Source organism: Pseudopipra pipra, chromosome 5, assembly GCF_036250125.1.
Source record: "Pseudopipra pipra isolate bDixPip1 chromosome 5, bDixPip1.hap1, whole genome shotgun sequence".
Lineage (NCBI taxonomy): Eukaryota > Metazoa > Chordata > Aves > Passeriformes > Pipridae > Pseudopipra > Pseudopipra pipra.
This window is the reverse complement of record NC_087553.1, coordinates 23,453,661-23,474,822: the sequence shown is the minus strand read 5'-3', so window position 1 is coordinate 23,474,822 and position 21,162 is coordinate 23,453,661. Positions and strand designations below refer to the sequence as shown.

At 40.5% G+C, this 21,162-nt stretch overlaps 2 protein-coding genes across 12 annotated transcripts in view; one reads left to right on the top strand and one right to left on the bottom strand.

The window, feature by feature from the left end:
- The window catches only part of NCF4 (neutrophil cytosolic factor 4), an 80,563-nt gene that overhangs the window by 46,901 nt on the left and 12,500 nt on the right, over positions 1-21,162 (bottom strand). The window contains exons 1-2 of one of the 10 annotated variants that reach the window (XM_064654981.1): positions 9,273-9,376; positions 6,646-6,772 (exon numbers count right to left, since the gene is read on the bottom strand). The exons of 1 other annotated variant lie outside the window; for it this stretch is intronic. In XM_064654981.1, the coding sequence (XP_064511051.1) occupies positions 6,646-6,772; positions 9,273-9,309 (164 nt within the window). In that variant the 5' untranslated portion in view covers positions 9,310-9,376. Of the gene's footprint in view, positions 1-6,645; positions 9,088-9,123; positions 9,377-21,162 lie in introns of those variants that run through there. 8 more of the 10 variants (XM_064654985.1, XM_064654986.1, XM_064654987.1 and 5 more) reach the window with 8 other exon arrangements.
- IFT27 (intraflagellar transport 27) lies at positions 9,448-20,244 on the top strand. Of its 2 annotated transcripts, XM_064655016.1 has the most exons (7): positions 9,448-9,583; positions 12,844-12,923; positions 13,981-14,040; positions 14,709-14,768; positions 15,715-15,832; positions 16,134-16,243; positions 16,443-20,244. In XM_064655016.1, exons 1-7 carry the CDS (start codon positions 9,550-9,552, stop codon positions 16,539-16,541), a joined length of 561 nt encoding a protein of 186 aa, XP_064511086.1. In that variant the 5' UTR covers positions 9,448-9,549; the 3' UTR covers positions 16,542-20,244. The 2 variants fall into 2 exon arrangements, with proteins under 2 accessions (XP_064511086.1, XP_064511087.1); XM_064655017.1 differs by lacking the exon at positions 13,981-14,040 and having other exon boundaries at positions 9,449-9,583.

The window sequence follows — 21,162 nt, the reverse complement described above, 5'->3', positions numbered from 1 at the left end:
TATTCTTTGAAGCTGCAAGGATTTGTATTTTAATGCTTCACTGGATGGCATGAAAGCTGAAATTTTATCCAGGGCTTTAACAAAAAAATAGGACAACAGAACAAATAGGAAAATAAACAGAGCCACTAATGAGTCTAAAAAAAACATTAGTAGCATATTATGTGAAATAAAGCAAGTTACAACAATATTAATGGGAATATTTCACTAACATAGAAGTCTGAAGACCTCAATGATCCCTGTTTCAGTCTTTCTTCACATTATTCCCTCAATCACTCCGGAACAAGCAACACCGAGTGCCTAATTTGGCCTGAAAAATTTCAGCTATATAGTAATGGATAAGACAAAAAGAAATATCTCCCACTTTCAAACTGGAAAAGTTGCAATGGGTAGAGAGACCTCCAACATACCATTTTTACTTTTCATGGTGACAGTACTTGATATTCTAAACATGCATTTGGTCAGTTCAAATATACAAATATCTGGTATAATCAGATCCTATACTCAAATTCTGTATTCTGAGATCTTATAATCAGAATTCTCAAAAAATCTATTTAAACCCACTTTTTTCCCCTAACTGCATTGTAAATTAAAAGTTCAAATTTTAGTATTTCATGTCTCTGATACTAAAGAAAAAAAATTCAAATACATGTGTGATATAAGTAAATCTCTGCCGAGAGACAAAATTACTGTTTTACCAATTATCATCAAACTATTATTTTTTTCACTGCTGAGTCTTCAATGTTTCTCTTAAATTCTTACTTTTCCCATCCAAGTTTCTGCCAAACCTTCTCCAAATCTTGAATTGTCCTATTTCCAATTTAAAAAATTTTCATAATTTTCTTGGTAGGTGGAAGTTATCTAGTTTTAACTCAAAATGCAGCAAATAAATGCAAAACTTTGTTATGACAAAATAAGAAAACATTTTATACACAAAATATTAAATTATTCATTTTCATATTGCTCTTATTTTAATGTCTTTAAGACTGTCACAGAAACTGCTGTAAAGCCTGAAGAAAGCAGAATTTGCTACAAAATTTAATCAAGCTTTCAGCAGAGTGTGGATTATAGCATGCTTGACAAATTAAAAAAATCCACATTACCCTGCAATGTACTATTTTGTGAAGAAAGGTGGTTTAATTTTCATATGCATAAGCAAAGGAGCAAATCTGCTTTTCCCCACAAAACATTTACCTTAATTTTCTTAATTGGCATCTTACATCTTCTTCTTTGCCCTGAACACTAAGTGTTCCTTAATTATCTTCCCTGTTGTAACACAGAAGAAGTTATGAAAAAAAAAAAGACTTCAGCCATCATGTTGAAGACAAATTTTAAAATAATCAATACACATCCTTTCCTTAGATTCATATCCAATGGTTTGTAACGAGAAACAACTGGATGACATAAAATATGTTTACAGATAAAAAAAAAATAGACCCTACTTATTCATATCGGTATTCTATATTGCTAGGGAAGAAATACAGCTCATGCTCAGCTACAACTCAAAAGGAAGAATAGCCAAATCCTCAAGGCATAGCTAAACCATCACCTCCTGACATTAGCATTTTAACAAAAAGGGTTTGTATCAAGACCATCACCAACTCTTAAGATTTTTCCAATCACCATTTACCATTACTAAATCTTTATCAACAAATGCATAATAGTTTATACTTTAAGGGTCGTGCCAAGCTCTTAATGGAGTTTCATGGATCAGCAATTTCCCACATGTCTTATTTTGGGAATCAATGGACTGGAGGCCAAACACCTGTTCACTTCGTAGAAGCTGAGTTAGGATTTATATTTACAGTCTATTCACCAGTCCTGAGCTCAACACTGTCTAATGTCCTGCAATTGCTTCCACATTTCAATCACTGTTGTTTGCTTCTTTTGCCTTTTCTGACTAAACTAAATACTTTTGAAGACTGGTAATGCAGTTCATGTTCTCCTTTCCTGCAACACACATAAGAATTTTGTGCTATAGCATCTAAACATTAACAACACTCTATCCAAAACAGAGTCAATATTGTTACGGAATTAAAAATTGCAGCATTGCACAATATTTACAACAAGCTCCGCCTTAACAAAATAACATAAAAAATTTTGCCTAAAGGTTCACTGAAGTCACAAATTAACCCACAAAATTCTTATTAATGAGCATAATGCACAAAACAACTTCATTCTATTAAAAAATCCTAGATTGAGATTTAAATGGTTGGCAGATAAAGAACCCATTCTTTTATTTACAAATCAATTGCACATCAATTTCAATCAATTGCAGCTGAGGTTAAAGCACATATTGACGTTGTTCTAACACCACTCAGGAGCCACGGGTAACACAGATAGCAGAGCCCAGGCTTTAGCATATGCTGGTGATTAAAATACCTCCTCTAGGTCCTGGGCTCTCTCATCGCTAACATGGGCTTGAACCTGAGCTGCTGCTTCTTCATTCTGAGAGAGCATTTTAGCAGAGCTCTCCAAAGAGACACACCCTTTAGAAATCCCTGACTGTCTGACTGCGGGATCTTCTAATGTGGGATAATTACTTAACAAGGGCAGAAGTACATTTCTCCTTATTGCTCTTCTAGTCAATAAAGTAACAAAGCTTAACAGAGGCTGATGCACATTTAAGGACAACAAATATAAATATAAATACTAGAGTCCCGTCTACAGCCACTAGAAAGACAGAAGGGACTGCATGAACTACAACAACAAATGGATCACACAATCTAAATATAAATACTGAAAGGCCTATGAAACTAATAGGAAAGCCTAAGCTGATGACCCTGTGCAACATGCAGCTAGAAAAGATGTTTCTTTCATAAACTCTTTCAGTCCCTCACCTAGGAAAACCTAAGTGAAAGGATCTTGTCTGAATCAGATCGTGCAACTCATATCACAACTAGAGCTTTTAATTCCAGGAAATGCTTTGTGAGCAGTTAATAGTTTATGTAAAAAAATACAGCTGGTTTCACTGGTGTTACAGTAGCACAAAACAGGCATTAAAAATGGATACTTAGGCCTTCAGTTGGTAAGAACACGGTAACTCTCTATTAATGTGGACTTTGATTAGATATTAGGAAGAAATTCTTTAATTAAGCAGGTTGCCCAGAGAAGCTGTGGATGCCCCAACCCTAGAAGAGTTCAAGGCCACATTGGATGGGGCTCTGAACAACCTGGTGTCCCTGCCCATGGCAAGGGGGCTGGAATGAGATGATCTTTAAGGTCCCTTCCAGCCTAAATCATTCTATGACTCTAGACAGGTCATGAGAGGCTCAGGATCAGATGTTAAAGGCTTAACCATTAATTGCTGGAGGGAAGGTCCATGGGTTTCTGAAAATACAAATGGTTCAGAGATATTTTCAAGTTTTGGAAACTTTGCCTGAAATAATTTTTTAATTATAACATTTAATTGTTAACAAATTCTTTTTCCTGTATTTTCACAATGCAATGCAATTTTAAAAGTGTATCACTAGAAAGATGCTAAAATATATAGGTAATAGCAAATTATCTCACAGTTATTACTTCTTTAATATAAAGAGGAATAAGAATTATGTAGCTATGCTAATTTTATGCTTCCTTCTGCAGATGAATGAAGATTTTCTGTCTTAAAAACATTTGCATTCCCCTCCTTTAAAGCAATTTTCAATTTTGCTGGATACAGCACAATTGCATCTACTCTTTCAGCTGCAATGGGTTGTTGAAACTGAGCTATTGCCCAGCACCTGCTCTTAGTCAGACAGCTAAAATCAGAGGTTAGGGGAAAAAATAAAGATTTTATGTCATTATAATGCAAGTCTCCTTTTAGGTTTGCTGCAGTCAGTGTTCAATTATGTTCTGTAACAACCTCCATTACTAAAGCCAGTGTTTTGCTGTTCCTCTCTGCATATATTAACTTCCTTGTTCACACGTGAAAGCCTTCTTAGCAAAGCAGAGTCTTAAGAGACAATTGCCCATAGATTTAATGAGCCTACATTTTTGGGGGGCTGTTGAGGATCCTAATGTTCAAATGCATCTTCATTTTGAATGCTCAAAAGAGAGGTAACTGATACAATAGAACTTAAATGATTTCTCACTGAAGGTCTGATAGGTCAAAATTAACCCAAAATTCCATCTACTCTATTGAATACAAAACAATTCAAGTAACAATGAAGGGCTCCCATGTAATTTTTATCCTATTTTTACAAGCTCTGAATCCTTCTCGTTCAGAATTTTTATCAGTTCACTGTGTAGCCCAGAAGTTTAAGACTTCATCAGAAGCAGGAACCAAAGCCCTACAGCTGTAGGAAGACAGCCACAAAGATTTTGACCAGCAAAGCTCAGCAGCAAATGGGAAGGAAGTACCTGGTCTGAACAGCTACTGGGAAGGCAGGAGCAGGAGCCTTGCTTTTGAAGTAGGAAATAAATGGACAGAGAGCTCTGAGACAGAGGCCAGAGGGTGAACTGAAATTCAGGGTCTGAGGAAAAGGAAATCCAGTGCAGGAAGGATTGGAGATGATTAGAGTGAGGATTTGAAAAGCTTAGAACAGAAGGTATTTTATTATAATATAAATTCATTATAAAAAATTGACCTTGAAAAGAAAGGACATAATTAAGGTGAAAAGGTTTGTGCCCAAAAATTTAACCTGCTATAAAAGTGAAGAGGATAGAAAACAGAGTGTTGTAAACTTCTGAAAATCCAGTAAGGAGTCTCAAAGATTTCTCTTCTCCTTCCTCCATTAAAACTCCAAGTCCCGGAATCACATGGCTGACACTTAGTCTTCAGCAAAGGGAAAAGCATTCTAGCTGTCATGCCTGCAGGGAGAACCTTGAACATTCAAATCCTAAAAGCATAAACAGAATATAAAGCAAAACATAAACTTTTATTTTTTAATAAATCTCATTATTTTATTTGAATGTAATCTGTCTTGCGGTTTTTAACATAAGATATAGCATTAGTGTAAACTGAGCAGCTGCTTTTTAAGCAGACAGCAGCTAGAGATCCAAAAAAAGATTCCCAGCTGCTATCATAGTCCTCATCACCACATAATGACTGGAGAGCTGGAATTGTGGGTAGCTCATTTAAAGATGTCACGTATTCATATATTCTCTGTTTGGCAGATTAACCCCTTCCCCGTGATGCAGGAGCGCGCTCGATGCTCACTTACCAGCATCCAATCCCCCTGTGCACAGCTCTGTGCAAAGGAGCATGACACAATTGCTCCAATAACGGTGCTCACAGCTGAGAAAGGCTCAGGCCACACACAAGGCCACAGCAAGCCCTCGGTCTGTCACAGACTATCCCCCATGGAGAGATCCAGACAACTTTCTGTATGAAGTTCCGGTTCCCCAATCAACTATCCACATCTAATCCTTTGGGGTATATTGTTAAAAAATAAATAAAGACTTTAGGGTTTGCTCCCAGCACTTTTCCTTAGCTTCCATGTGCAAAAACAAGAAAATAAAGATTCAAGCTGGAATTTTTCCAGGCATACGCAGAATAATTACTCCCTGAAAATTCTCTTTATCTTTATCCTTGTGGATTTGAATGCATCCTTGAGAAATCTTTCCCTCATTCCATATTCATTAGAAAAGAGGACACAACAGTTTCAATTAGCATACTCAAACCAAGTTTATGCCTTGTGGAGGCACCTACCCTACATCTAGTAATTTACCACTTTTCATTGATGCCACAACTGCCATCCATTTCTAACTTCCACTCTCCCAACAGAGTAGATCAGAAACAAGTGACAGATATGCCAGATCAGTCAGAAGGGTTGTTGTAACTGCCAACAAATCCTTTGGCTGATTCAACCATTTTATAATCATCTTACATTTCAGTGCACCGACTCTCAGCCAAAAAGCCTTCATAGCTGTGTCTCAGTCCCTGCCACAAAAGAGCAAAATCAGAAGACCTGGAACTATAATGGCATTATCAACAGTGATAGAGAAAGCATCCAAATTCTCACTTCTGTGCTAATAGCCCCACTCTGAGAAACAAACGGCAATTTTGGGGGATGCCAAATGAAGTAGCCCTCAAAATAGATGAAGTTTCTATTTATTCCACCGCCTGGGGAAAGTGTAAAGAACAGAAATCTACAATAAAATTTGCACATCCGTTCTTACAGTTTTTCAAAGCTCTCCAGATATATTAAAAAACATTCATAGCCAATCCTGTAAGAATCTATACAGATTAAAAAAGCTGCATGAACTCTGAATATCCATCCATTTGCAAGATAATTCTGATGCCGTTTTGTCACACTGTTTCCTTTTAGTAACAAAAGATTTAAAAAAGAATTGACAAAATACTTTGTATTTAAGAGATTTCTTACAGAAAGACCTACTAATTCCTTTTCCTCAACATTAATGCCCTCCTGAGAAGCATTGATACTCCAAAGAAAGCTACAGTACTTCCTCGGTAGCTTTTATTAGGCAGCATGCTCAAGTTACAGGTTGTAACCTGCCCAACTCTGAACATATCCAGAATGTTTGCATTGATACATGAATAACTATAAAAACAAGTCCTAGGAATATCAATGAATTCTGCCTCACAAAAAAATCACTTTTTAACAGGTATGTTTTGTGAAGTGCCTGACAAAACCTGAAACACAAACCATGCATCAACCTAAAAGACTGTACAACCTTGGTTTAATCCTCAGTGCAAAGCCTTACCTTGTGCCTGAAATTCCTTGCCACTCCTGCTGGAGCTGCAGTTCCACCATCGTTGCCTTCTGTACCCTGACGAAATGCAAGCCGCTCACGGACACGTGCAGTTCATCTGCTGTTTTGTGACCACTGCCTAAAGGAATGTGACTTTAAATCTCAGGGTCTTGTGGCTGTCAGGGCAACTTATCCTGCTCACATGAGAGAAGGAGTGCTTTCCACTCACCGGCATCTTGCTTTATTTGAGGAAGAAATGAAATGTGTGAATAGAAAGAGTGCTCTATTTCTCCTTAGCTGGTAAATACAGGGTTTAGCCAAATAAACACTTCTCTAGGGTAAGGACATCATCCTTTGTTGGAGGGGGGTGGGGGTGTTTAAATCCACAGGATTTCTCTTCCCCTCTTTCTCACGTATTCAAGATGAGAGAAGCTTCAGTGAGCACAGCTACCAGTATTCCAATTTATTCAGCAGCAACCCCTGTGGACTGCTAACAGCAGACTGTGATTCTGTTTGGATTACAAGGTGCAGATAAGTAATTCCATCCTTAATCTATCACTGTCAAAGCTGGTAATGGAACAACTTTTACCTGTGAGAACTCAGGTGGAGGAAAAGACCGAGATTGAGTAAAAAAAATAAAAAGTGTGGGGCAAAAGGACAGAAGAAATAGAGAGGATACAAGTCCATTAAGAGTTCTGTGCACACATGCATGCAGAGGTAAGTAGAAAATGAGGGAATGGGATAAAGGACCAGGGTGCTAATAGGAAAGCAGCATAGCCAGATTCCAAGCAGAATTTTTCAACAGCAATAAAAATCTCACTTCCAACATAATCTATGCCTTCTATTACACTGATCCCAGTGTAAAATGTTAGAGATGCTTTACCTCAGCAAATGCTGATGGATACTACTACATTGCAGCCACGATCAATAATTCTGAAGTAAATCATAATGGAGCCTCAAAGCCTTCGCATACAGACCTGTCAGTAAACTGGGACAATATTACAAATAGACAACAAAGGAAAATGCAAAGATTGCAAAAATGGAACAACACAGACACAAGTGGATTTCTTGGAAGATGGAGTGGAAGGCAGAAAAGATGAAAGGGGAGGGAAGCTATTTAGACATAAGTGATGGAGAACATCAATAACCCACACCTGTCTTATGTGATGGAGGATTCAGAGATGGAAAACAGTGAAAGCAATAGGGAGACCTGGGATTGATTTTTCTTTTTCTTTTTAAAAGAACCCTCAGTAGTGACTCCATCACTATACTTCACTACAGTTATCATCTACAATTAGGGTTTACCCACTCAGGCTGGAGAAGTCCCTTTCATATTTTTAAGAGAAACAATGTTATTTTATGTCCATATAAAAGACTTCTTTGATTTTGCTATGGGATCTCATTATTTTTATGGTATTTTCTTGCCTGGTTAGGTGTCTGGCAGATGTGCCACATAGTCCCAAACATGTAAAATGGGTCATTCATCCTAGACAAAGGTAAAAAAAAGCTGCCTCCTAAGCAGGCACTACCTTGAAATTAATATAAAACTTGGAACAATTTCTTTTCAACCAACAGTACTTCTGGAATGTACAATATTATAACCCCAATATAGATGCACTATTAATTATTCTTTTCTTCCCAAGCTTACTCACTGCTTTTCACAGCAAGCAGATTCTGTGCTCCAGAGTAAACAACCCAAAGTGTAGACAAGCAAAGTTTATACCCTAAGAAGTTTATACCCTAAAAAATGTTCTTTGCTTTTAATGGTATGCTTGCTGATGGCGTAAGACATTGGAAGGAGAGGAAAACACAGGAAGCTTCATTATCACCTTTTTCAGCTCCAACCCAAATCCACTGACCTGGATTGCTTAAGGAAGACAGAAGATCAGTTCAAAGAATAAGAATAGGGCAGAGAAATAGTTTAATAGTAGTCAAGGGAGATCTTAGCAAAAATATTTGAAAATTAAGAAAAACAATGAAGAAACCAACCTACTGCAGTGTGAAAGACTACAAAAATAACAAAGGGGGAGAAAAAGGACCAAAATCCAGAGATATTAAGAAGAAAGCAACTAAGAAATCAGAAAGAGAACTTTCGCCGTCAGTATGGTAACAGTCAAACACAAGGAAAAGCGTGAACTGGAGGAAAGGATAAGGGATCAAATGTTGGCCCGGGCTGGGAAGAAGCACAGCTCAACTTCCATTCTAGACACAGCGGCCTCACAAACTGCCTGCTCTAAACGTGCTGATCAAGCCTCGTGGCCGACTTATAAATCTGCCGCAGCAAAGCACAAAGCCTGGTGCAATTCCCGCTCCACCTCCAAGCCCCGAGGAAAAAGTGACCCAAACGATGAGCGGAAGGGACGGCTGCGGGCGGGGGGAGAGGCGAGCGCCCGGCAGAGCGCATGCGCAGGAAGGCACCGGTTGCCAGGGCCCTTCCGCACGGAACATCGGGTTCCGTGGGTTCATAGGCACGAAATGGAGGTTTCTCACCCTCGCTTGCCTCTTTCTTCCTTGGTGCTGCCGCAGCCCTTGGCCGTTACTTTTACTATTTTCTGCCGCGTCCCCAGAGGGTTCATTTCAACCCCGTGGTACAGTACCCTGTGCTCTACCCAATAACAAGCCGAGTCCCGATGACGTACTTAGTTGCCGGGCGGAATTTCGCTCCGTTCCTCCCATAGCGCCGCGGCGCCACCGGGAGGGGCGGGGGTCGGGTTTGAACGACGGCGCGCCTGGTGGGCGGGAAAAAGTCAAGAGAACCAATAACAGCTGCGAGAGGCGTTGACGAGCAGAGCCCGCAGCCAACCGGGATGGGCGGGCGGTCGCTCGGTTGCCAAGGCCGCGCGGTTGCCAGGGCCGCGGTTCAGCGCCGTGGCGGCTCGGCCGCCCTCCCGTCCGGCCCGCCGCCTGCCCGGGGCCATGGTGAAGCTCGCTGCCAAGTGCCTGCTGGCAGGTGAGTCTGGCCCGCCCGGTCCCGTCCGCCCTGCTGGCTGCAGGGGCCCAGAGCGGGCGCCATGGGGTGCGGCGAGGCCGGCAGCCGATCCGGCCTGGCTTCCCGCAGCCCCTCGTGGAGGGGCCGCCCCGATGGAGAAGAGGTGGGGAGAGGATTGAGGACCTCGGTTCCCTCGGGACGGCAGCGGTGGAAATCCCGTTTATCGTTGCCAGCCCGGTGTCCGCTCCCTCCTGCGACACGCGGGGAGTCAAGAGCTGTGCCCAGGGAGGGTGTGAGGCGTAGTCGGACCGGCTGAAATGCAAGGAAAGGATCTGAAAAAAAAAAAAGGTGGGGGAGAAACCTCACCAAAAAGAGTATTTTTGCAGTGCGGAAAGGAAGGCACAGGATGGGGAAAGTGTGAAGGGAGCAGAGTAGACAGCTGAGTCCTACCTCATTCCGGAGTCCTGCTTTGGGCTGATGTGAAAAATTCATGTCAGAAATCGGGGTGATTCTGAGTGTGATAGAAAGGTAAAGCCTAAGTAAAGAATAGAAGGATGAAGCACGTGCACTTCACAGACATGTCTTTTTCCCCAAGCAAGTTGGAGGTTAACCTGGGGGAAAAAAGTGAGGTGAAGATATCGATTTATTTAGTCAGGATGGATTATAGACCTGTTGAAAGTAAGCACAGATGATTGTTAACACCGCAGGAAGAAAACTTCTTCTTCCCTCCCTCTACACTGAAACTCTGTGCAGCCTCAGCCAGAAGCACAAATCCATAAAACCTGTGTGTGCAGTCAACTCCCAGCTTTAACTCTTCACTCCAAATTCTTTCATACAGAGTAAAATGTTTGCCTATTTTAACCTCGGAAGCAGCTGGCCATGAACTCGCACAAAGTCATGTGTGGTCTTTGGTAAATGCAAAAGTTAATCTCCCTTGTGCCTCTGTTGCTGTGGACAGCATGAGTATCTTGCATGTCTTCTAGATTTGAAACTTACACATCATTTCCAATTTGGAAGTTTCCTGCTTCCAATACACAGGCTTTGTAAAGTCTTTCTAGTTTTGTTGTTTACTGTTGCCAAGGCCAATTCTACAACCATTTTTAAATCACATAGGTTTTCTTTGGATAGCATGTTTATGTGCTTAATCCTGATTGGGTCTGGGGCTGCCTTTTCAGTTCTGTTTGCAACACAAACAACAGGAAGATCCTGTCCTTTATGTAGTTTTCCTATGTGCTACAATAATATCCATGTATTATTAAAAATAATAAATTAATGAAGTAGACCAGGCAAAATCACTTCTCTCTTGCAGAAGAGAGCAATATAGTGAAAGAGACATAAGAGATTAGTAACCACAACAACCTAAAGTGAACAAGAAAATGCAATTACATATGTAGGAGCAAAATGATCAGAAATGGAACAGGGAGCTTTTGTGTACCTAAGGAAATGGTTATGAAGAGTCAATGGCTCACAGAATTGGGAGCTGCACCAAGGTCAAAGGGGAAAAGGGCTTTTATTAGCAAAACAGAGACTATTAACTTGACAGTAGAAGTGATTCCTGTGTTGTCTCAAGGGTAATTTACAGACACACAGTAAGAGAGATTCTTGTCTGAGCTTGCTGTGGAGACACTACACAAAGGTTTTCATTGCAGAGACAGTTGGCAGTAGGAGGCATTTTGGACACACTAGAGATTCTGGCAAAATAACAGAAATATGGGTAGAATATATGCTGTGGGATGCAGTACTGGCAGATGAGACCAAACTAATTGAAAAGGGCAAGGAAACTTATTTTGAGGAAGTATAGTGATGTCAGGCTAAAGAGGATGGCAAAGAATAAGGAAAGAGAAAGAACAACTGGGGCTGTCAGATAGAAAAAAGGCAACGCATTAGTTAAGAATTTGTGCTGGATGATGCCTTCGAAGTTTGGAGCAGTGTGTACTTCTCTCATTTTACAAAGACCGATCTAATTGTCTATTGAAATACGGAATAGCTTCCACTCAGAACAGTGTTGTCTTCCGCACAAGCTTGAACTGATCAGGGAAAAAACAAGCTGACTTACCAGATTTTCCTGTCTAAATATTATGAGCCCAACTCAGCTCAAAGTAAGTAAGCTTGCTAAAAATGTTTAAACAAGAGCTATGTTTGGTTAATGCATCTAGGAGCAATTGTTACTATCCAAAACCTCCTTCCTCCTCTGTAATATTATGTGGCCAGATAAGTCTATCAATTTCCATCAAAACACCATCTAGGAAGCCGTAACAGGGTCAAAATATACCCCTTTCTGGGTTAATTTATTAACAACATAATGTAAAAGATTTGTGTTCCAGGCTTGGCTGTTATGAGTGTGCCTTTAAAGGGTAAAGCTTGAACCACTGAGGTATTTAATTCCTGGCTCCTGTCCTTTTAACTATCCAGCCTAGAAGGACATTATGTGAAGAGATTATAAACCCTTTGGAAGCATTAACTTAAGTCTTTGTTTTGCAAAGGTTATGATATTTTTCATGAAGTAATAGGGGCATATGTGAATTCTGCAGTTCTCTGCCATTGCTTTGGATCTTACAGAGTTTTGTAGCAGCAGCCAAAGCCAGCAGCTGCCAGGTTTGCCCCAAGTGTTGTGCAAGCCATATCAGAAAGCCTTGGCTCTAGAAGAGCAAAAACTAAAGCCCCTTGGTTTTCCTTCCATAAAGGGATGAATCAGCAGGCTCTTTCTTCTGACATTTGCTTCTGTTATGCCCAGGATGCAACTAATGAGCCACCAGCAGCATTGAGTCAGCAAGAGCTGCTCTCTTAGCAGGATCAGCAAGAAGAGTTCACTGAGGAATGTTACCAGCTTAAGCAGCTTTGTCTCAGTATATAACAAGGATTTGAATCTGGGGAAATGGGTAACATAAGGAGAGGAAATAGCCTCCTATGCAGCCCACTGTCCCTTATCACATTGCTATTTTTTCTACATGGTAGCATATCTGGGAAATTTTAGTTGTTAGATAAGGGCTATGGCGTAGGCATGAATTTTGGAACAAGCAGCAGTTCCACCCTGATCTGGCAGTCCTTTGCTGTTGTTCATAGATCATAAATCTAATGTCAGCACCAGCATGCATAATGGCAATATTCATTTCCTCATGTCGGTATTACCTTTTAGATTGATGTGTGCTTCATATGACAGTTATCTTGCCTGTAGTCAGAGTTAGAGCATCCAGGCTTTTAGGGCATGTGATAGCAAACAGAACTGAGGGAAAATAAGATTCTCTGGAATGAAACAAAAATCTGTGGTTTTGGTTTTGCAGGAGATCCGGCTGTGGGGAAGAGTGCTTTAGCCCAGATGTTTCGCAGTGATGGGGCTCATTTTCAGAAGAACTACACACTGGTAAGCATACAACAGGCTCCTATTACTGTCTAATATTTTTCTAAGTAGAATGAGGAAATTAGGAGACCTAGAGCAAAATCAGTATGATTTTTAGTCAAGGCATTCAGTGTAGAATCTTGTAGGGTTTTCTTTCTCTTACACCCTAGATTCGGAAGGGAAACCCTTTAATATTATGTAAGTCTACATTATGTGGGTGCTGGTGTTGAAACTTAATGCAGAGTAATTTAGTTGATTTTTCTGACGAACCAATGTTTTCACAAGCTTTTGTGGTGTTAGAGAGCTTCCCCCTTTAGGGAGTGCTCTATGAAAAAGCCTTGCTGAAGGAGAAGGCTTTTAATTCCAGCTATTAAATGTGCATGTGGACAGTGTGCTTATCACTATGCAAACACGAAGATGTGCTGCATAGCCCCAAGATAATTATAATCTACAGAAACTGTTCCCAGATGAAGAGGATACAGTTTGCAGTCTTTCAGTGTAAGAATCAATGGTGATGACTAATCAGAATCAGTATAAAAATAAAAGTAAATATAAGTAAAGTAAAAAAAGGAAAATATGAGTGTGGAGGAAAAAAGCCCTAAATTTTGTTTATTCATTGAAATAAAGATGGAAACCAGAAGTTAAGGATAGAAATAGAACAAACAAACAAGCTACAAAGCAGAATGAGATAAAAGGTGGAAGAAGCACAAATAACCTCAGTTCCATATGTTAGCTGATCACATGGTTGGTGCAAAACGTTCTCAGGCGTGTGTTAGAGCAGCAATGTGAGAGTAGATGTAGCCCTGCAGATTTCAGCTAATACTCTTAGCTGTATATAAGTAAATCTCTTTGGTTCTTCTACTCCTTTTTCCCCCAGCTGAGCAAATCTACGAGTCTTTGACATGTTGGTGGGATTATGTTACCAGAGCTCTGAGGAATATTGCTGAGTTCCCAGCAGTTTGTGTTTGATGGGATTGTAATAATTCACGAGAATTGCCTCAATCCAATGCATAGTTGGTATGCAGTTGGACAGGCTCTTAAAAACTCTTCTGATCCTCGTTTTCCTGATTCTTCTTGACAGACAACGGGCATAGATCTGTTGGTAAAGGCTGTATCGGTTCCAGAGACAAGTGATAGTGTGGTGAGTTTTTCTGTGACATAAATTGGGTCAGAAAGAGACATCCAGAGCTCAAACCTCACGAGTCTCATTATGATGGAAGATCACTATGCATGTTCATATGGCAATTAGGTTGCATTAAGGAACTAAGCCTGACTGTGTACGATTGCTGATACTCCAGGGTTAGTTCAGTCTTAAAAATATAAGTTTTACATACTCATATCCAACACAACATTGTAAATCAAAGTTGTTGCCAGCTTTGTTGAGATTCTGTTCTGTCCTTTAGGGCATTCAGGTTTAGTTCACATTTCTTGGAAACTAAAGAAGCTGAAACTTATCTGTTATTTTCCCTTAATGCCCTATACCCCCACTAATGGAATGTACCCACATGTATAATTTCATGTAAATAGTACAGGTTACTGTCCCACTCCACATATTTTGTTTCCAGTAGAGGTGAAAACCAGACTTGGAGCCTTGGAGGTAAGCCATTGATTGGTTATACTTGAAATACAGCTTTTTATTTTTCTCACACTATCTAGAGTTTTTTCAGTGCAGGGAATTTGTCCCTTAGGGACATGACATTGCTGTACTGAACAAAACGTAGGAGTTACAAGTTGCAGTATTTACTTTCAAAACCTTTCCCTACACTGCATTTTTCTTGGCAAGAGCCTTCTTTCTGTTTCCGCTTTCAGGAATTCTTCATTTTTGACTCTGCAGGAAAAGATCTATTTTCTGAGATGCTGGAGAAACTGGTAAGTCTTATGTAACAGTCCTCTTCTTCCAAAGAAGCCCTTTTGCTTTGAAGATCTGAACTCCTCAGTCTGGCAGATGTAGCAAACTTTGCCTTTAGTGTAAATGGGAGCAATTACCTCAGTTGCCAACACATCCTGTTCTACCTCTCTAAAACTTGTAGAAGTATTAGGAGAAATACTTTCCAGAGGAAGGAATGTAGATAGGCAGTTTTCTTACAAAAGAAATACAGATTTGTTAACTGAGAATTTCTGTGTACTGTTGGTTAAAGTAATTTTTATTTCTTAGAAAAATCCCTGTTTTGCTGCTACTTCAATAGTGGGGGAGGGGGTTGTGTTACAGTGATGTGTTTGATCTAACAGAATTCATTCTTGTCCTTTGAGCATAATACTGTCCTTGGGTTTTTTCCTTCACATATCTGTGGCCTTAGCCACAGTTCTCTACTGTGTTATCTCATTTTGAGAGGTAGAATCAGTTGATGTGAGGTTTCATAAGATGGCTAAGTCAACCTAATGATTCACTGCTCTACCAGAGGCAATTCCACTTTTGCCCTTGCACTAGGTCTGGTTTGCAAGGGACTCCTTTAGAAGCTGGCTCAGCTTCTCAAACTGGAAGAAAACCTTTCTACTTTTTTCTCTAGGATTAATTTTGTGCTGATTCAGCATGAAGAATCAGCTTCCCCAGTGATCAGATGAAAGCCAGAGCGGATACAAGTAAAGGAGCAGGACTGTACAGACAAGAATAGGGAAAGAGAGCAAGACCACCTCTCCCAGTGCCAGTGATCCATTTAGTTGGGTCATTTGAAATGTGAATCCTCAGCCAGGGCATAGGATTCCTATATATTTGGCTTTTTATTTTCATCTTAGCAGCTGTTTGCTGTGTTTACAGCCAGGCTGTTGACAACATCAGTTTCATTAGAGCTGACAATGTTCCTTTCTTGCTGCACAGTGGGAGCAACCCAACGTTCTGTGCCTTGTGTATGATGTCACTAATGAGCAATCTTTCAACAACTGTACCAAATGGTTGGAGAAGCTGAGGGCTCAAGCAGTTGGGGTGCACATCCCAGGTAAGAAATGGCCGTGATTCTTGTTATGTACTCCCCTCTTGTATGACAGCAGTTTTTCCCATTGAGATGTGACATAGAGCGTTTATTTTAAGTCAGGGCTTCTTCCAACTCATTTGCTTTTATCACAAAGCATGTAAGGCATGAATATGTTTCTTTTTTTGAACCTTTTCTAGGTAGTTGTAGACTTTTCTCCACACCTCCAGCTTTTTCAGCTACTTCTACAAATGTTCCAGTCTTTATTACTAACAAGTCAGCATTGATGGGCTGTTTTTTTTCTCGTTTCATGTCTTTTTTTCTGCAGGTGTCTTAGTGGGGAATAAAACAGACCTAGCTGATCGCCGAGTTGTGGAGCAGAAAGAAGCACAGAAGTGGGCTGAGAAACATGGCCTGGAATACTGTGAGATGTCAGTGGTGAGTATCTGCTCCTTTCACTGCCTGTGGAAGTGGATGTTTGTAGTTATCTTCTCTTTCAGGTAAAGAAAGATAATCGGAGGTTCTCTTCCCCTTGTTTGTCATCTAACTCGGGTTTAATCCTTCTTTTGTGAAGCAGAACGTAAATAGTCAAGTGGTTATTCCATCTGTCATTCATAACTTTCTTATTTCTTTACAGAAGGAGATGAAAAATTTTGAGGCCCCTTTCCACATCCTGGCAAAGTTATTCCACCAACTCTACAAAGAGAAAGTGGAAACTTTTCACTCACTAGCATGACTGGTATGACTTATTTATCCTCTAAGCTTCTTCTGGTGCCTAGAATCCTGCTGGATGGAATACAGAGAGAAGAAAAAAGATGAGCTATTTGCTTCTTCATGGTCATCTTCTGGTAATTCAAAATAAACTAGAAATAAGCAAGTGGAAAGACACTCTTCTGAAGTTGCTACCTCAGCATCCCTTTCATATCCTCTAACTTAGTTCTCTGCTCACTGAAAATCTGCTAGGTTGGAGGAGGCGGGGAGTAAAAGGGAAGGGCAGAATGGAAATTGCCAGCTCTTTGCTTTGATATCTTCTTGTCTGAACAGACTTCCTGCTGCTACAAACAAGGATTTAGAGGTTTGGAAACAGAGAGAGGAAGCTGACAGGATGCTTTTCGACTTTAGCAACCCAGCTCTGATACATACATTGCAGGGCAGGACTGATTTGGCTCTACCTCTTGAAAAGCATTTTCTGGAGGAGGCCTATGCCCTAAAATCAGCACCTGGAGACCGAGATGTGTGGAGACTGAGCTGGATTTAGGTGTGTTTCTAGGAGTGCCCACAGTTTGAGGCCTGTTTTAACAGTGTTGCCCTTAGCAGTTGTAGGAGTGATATGCTGGTGACTAATACGTGTTTCTGATTTCTAGAATGTTTCTTTCCTTCGACATGGCTCACTGTCACTGCCTGGTGGGAACTGTCTCGCGTCCGTACCGCTGTCACTTGGTGACGCAGTGCCCTCTGCTGGTCCCAGGTCACAGGAGTTCTACAGAGGCTGCCACCTCCCTTGAAGTGAGCGGGAAGGACTTCCTGCAGGCACATCCAAATTTGTTAATCTGCAAAATGGGGTCAAATTGCAAGAATACCTCTTCTATTCTAAAGACGAGTCCAAAATGTAGAACAAATTACCTTTTCTTCATTATGTCTTTGTCATCTTATGTATTTTTGTATCATTTTTGTCAGCTGAACTTGGCAATACCATTCTGATTAAGTTCAGTTCTCAATCTCAAAGTCAGAGTCCTGTTTCTTGTTAAACTCTCTCTGCTTGTCATTGACTTTAGGATTAAAGACCACAGTTCTGGTGTTGCTAGTGGAAACGGGACTAGGGAAATGAAAGACAGCCTGGATAAGATACTCTGACTCAGCCATGTCTGGGTAGAAGTTTCATATTAGAAAGGGTGGAAGCCTAGAGAGAGCTGCTCTTTTGTGTGGAGCACTGATGTTGCGTGTGTAAGGCTCGCAGAATGCAAAAGCATCCGTGGTAAGGTCCTGGCTTGTAACTGAGCCTAACACCGAGAGTTTCAAAAATTTAACTATTCCCTTCTCCCAGATTATGGTAGATTCCCTTGAGCAAGAGAAGCTGAATTTTGTAGAGAGTAAGCACTGAGTGATTTTTCAGGCAGGCTTTTCAGGAATCTGTGTTTCAAAACTTTTATACTTATGGTTTATAATCATTTTTATGCTCAGTGCTAGGAAAAGTACATTGAATTGAACGTAAGAAATATGGCTGCAGATGTTGTAGCAGAGTTTATGAAGCACTTCAAGAATCTGGAGAAGCAGCTGGGCTCATTTCACTGACAACAGTGTGTTGATGCTGGGAATTAACTAGGAAACATGAATACCAGCTAAAGAGGTTGAGTAGGAGCTCAACCTACAAGAAAAAAAAAAGAAGAAGTTCTTTTGCTAGAAGCCACCTCAAAAATTACAGAACAGCTGGGAAGCTCCTGCTTTCTCCGAAGAAGGAAAGGGTCCTCCATGATCTTAGGGTAACCAGAAGACTCACTCATTTTTTAATTGGATTGGTATTACTGGCATATGTATCTTACATGGGTTGTCTTGTTAATCCTGGGGGTTGTCTGTTGGTTTACATAGGCTGAGTAGACTCTTGCCTGCAGGTGCTGGTACCTCTGACTATTGAGGATAAAAGTTATTTTGAATGCTGTGCTGATCTAGTTAAAGAACTAAAGAAGTTTTGTTTTGATTTGGTAGCTCATTTCCCCCTGGTTCTATTGATGATATGATTACAAAACAAGACACATGTTTCTTCATATTGAAAATAACATACCAGATGTGTATGCCACCTGTGACCTGGTGTACATAGGAGGTATGAATGCCTTGGGAATGGGTAATAAAATGAATCCTATGCAATCTTTAACCAGGGAGTCCATCTCTCTGCACCAGAAGGACCTCCCATAACTTCAAATAAACACTTTAAACGCACCAGTAAGATGAAGATTGGTGAATTCTGTTTTATTAAATGAATGCAAAAGCTGGAGGATCTCATTAAGGGAATGCTTGCAGTGGTGATTTGTGATTTATGGGGAAGCTGCTTTTGAGAGGTTAGTGAAGAAAAATGCATCCCATGCAGGGAAAGATATATTGCCTGAGAGAGAAAATGTATGATCCAATTAGCTAGCAGTAGGGATTCACCCACTGCCCCTTTCCCTCTTCCACAGGCCATAACTACAGTTGGAAAAGAAGTGATGTCTAAAGCATGTTGTCCAACTTGCTTTTTACAGGACTATTTCAAGCACTAATGTAGAGACACAGTTTAATGTCCTTCAAAAGGGTGTGTTTGACAATAACCATCCACCCCTTTCAATGCATTTTAAAAGCACAATATATTGTCCTTCCTGTCTAATGTGCTATATAATACAAGCATGATGCAGGTGGTGCTTGTTGCTATTTTCCTAGCTTATTTGTGACCTTGATTGTAGAGGCCAGTAGTGAAGAGTAGGAAGAGAACATGAGAGCCAGACATGGGAAGGCTGTGGAAAATAGTTTTGTGTCTGTGTGAAGAAGTTCAGGGTGGTGAATAGGTGAGCTGGGCGAGCAGGATGAGTAAGAGTCTGAAGCCATTATTAAGTTTCTCTTACTGTATTTACAAACTGTTGTGGTCACATCTGTAGGGTGAGAATGTGTGTTTGCTGCCTACAGCCTTAGCGTCAGTCTGAGTTACGAGTGCTGTGGAGAACAGTGGGAGGAAGACGGAAAGCCTGTCTGCTGACCAGGAAGCTTGTTGTCTTCTTACAGCTCCCCTGCTTTGTCCAGCTGTGCAGTGCTGCAGGTGCTCAGCATGAGCGTTACAACACAGAAAAGACCCAACTCAACCAGAACTGAAATTTCAAAAGAAGGAGGAGGAAACAAACAGACCTTTAGCTGTTTTTAATAGATATGTAGTCTTTTTTCCTTCTTGCTTATTTGATTAGGCAAAACCATTTCTTTCTTCCTTGGAGCCTCTCATTCTTACCTTTCCTTTGGTCTTCATGGTTTTGCTCAGAATCCCTGTTATACTTGTGCCCTGCTTCACTTAGCTTGATACATTACCAGATGATTTTTTTTTTATCCTTCTAATTTCTGCATTATCTATTCCCGAGGCTGCAAGACATTTCTTCTTAGAGAGATTAATAGAAGAAAGAAAACAAAAGTGGAATTTTTAGTCAAATTGTCTTGGAAGAAAGAACCTTAAGAAGCTGTCTGACATTCTGAAATTTTACTGGAAATTCATTTGTGTAAAGTTGTCATATTAAAGATGCTTTAATGGGTTTGTTTTGTCTTGCCAGACTACTGTGCAGTGAAATGCAGGATGTAAAATTCCAGAAAGATCAGGTTTTATTGTGGGAGTAATAGGAGTTTCAAAGCTGATCCTACTGTGATAAGATCTGTTCAGTGTTAACAATGGAGTGGTCACTGCTGTTCATAATAAAGCATTAAATATGCTGAAATGGGGCTGTCAAAACAGTTTCTTTTAGAGATTTGTTCATTTTAGGACTTAAAACTTAAGAAAGGACATCTTTTAGAAGACTGATCTGATAAATGACACCATTTGGACCAGGGTTATTTCTGATATAACTTCAGTGACTTAAAGGGCTGGATTCAGTCTTTTATGCCAATTGACTCCCCTGGGTAAGCTTCATTTCTTTACCCACTATACATCTTGGATCAATCTGACCTGATAGCAAAAGACACATGATGTTGTTGAAAATGAAATACTGCCTTGGGGCAGAAGGATAAACCGTGTGGCCTCCTGAGGTCCTCCCAGAAATACTTTCTATAATTCTATTAGATTAAATGGGGAAAGAAGTAGCATGGAAAGCACAAAACAGGCTAAGTCATAAACTAGCAATTAAACTGGGAGCTGGGCTGGGCTGCAGCAGAAAACGTACAATCTATCCCAATTAAGAGCTGTATCTCAAGAGAAACTAGGAGCCTGACGCAGGTGCTGACAGCAGGGAAAACACTGCATTTCTGTTCTGGAGGCAGCAACTGCTTTCTACTGGTGCTTACACAGATCTGTGGGGGTCCTTACCCTGCTCAAGGCTGTGCTCTGCTTTTAATAATTACTGTATCTATGATGTTCAGGTGGCAACTGCTTGTAGTCGTGATCTCATCTGCCTGTGCAAAACCAGCAGTGTGATGGCAGGTTATCTGCTAGTAGCAGGAAGACATTCCTATTATTGACACCTGCATGATGGGACCCTTCTGTCCCCATGCATTCTCAGTCCTTTCCCATCTCGTACCTGCTCCTTGATGGAGAATATCCGCCTCTGTTTGTTCTTAGCAAGTAATTTTTCCATCTTGCAGATGGTACTCCTTGGAAGCTGGGGCCGAGGGACTTCTAGGACCTTCTGCAGTGGAGATGG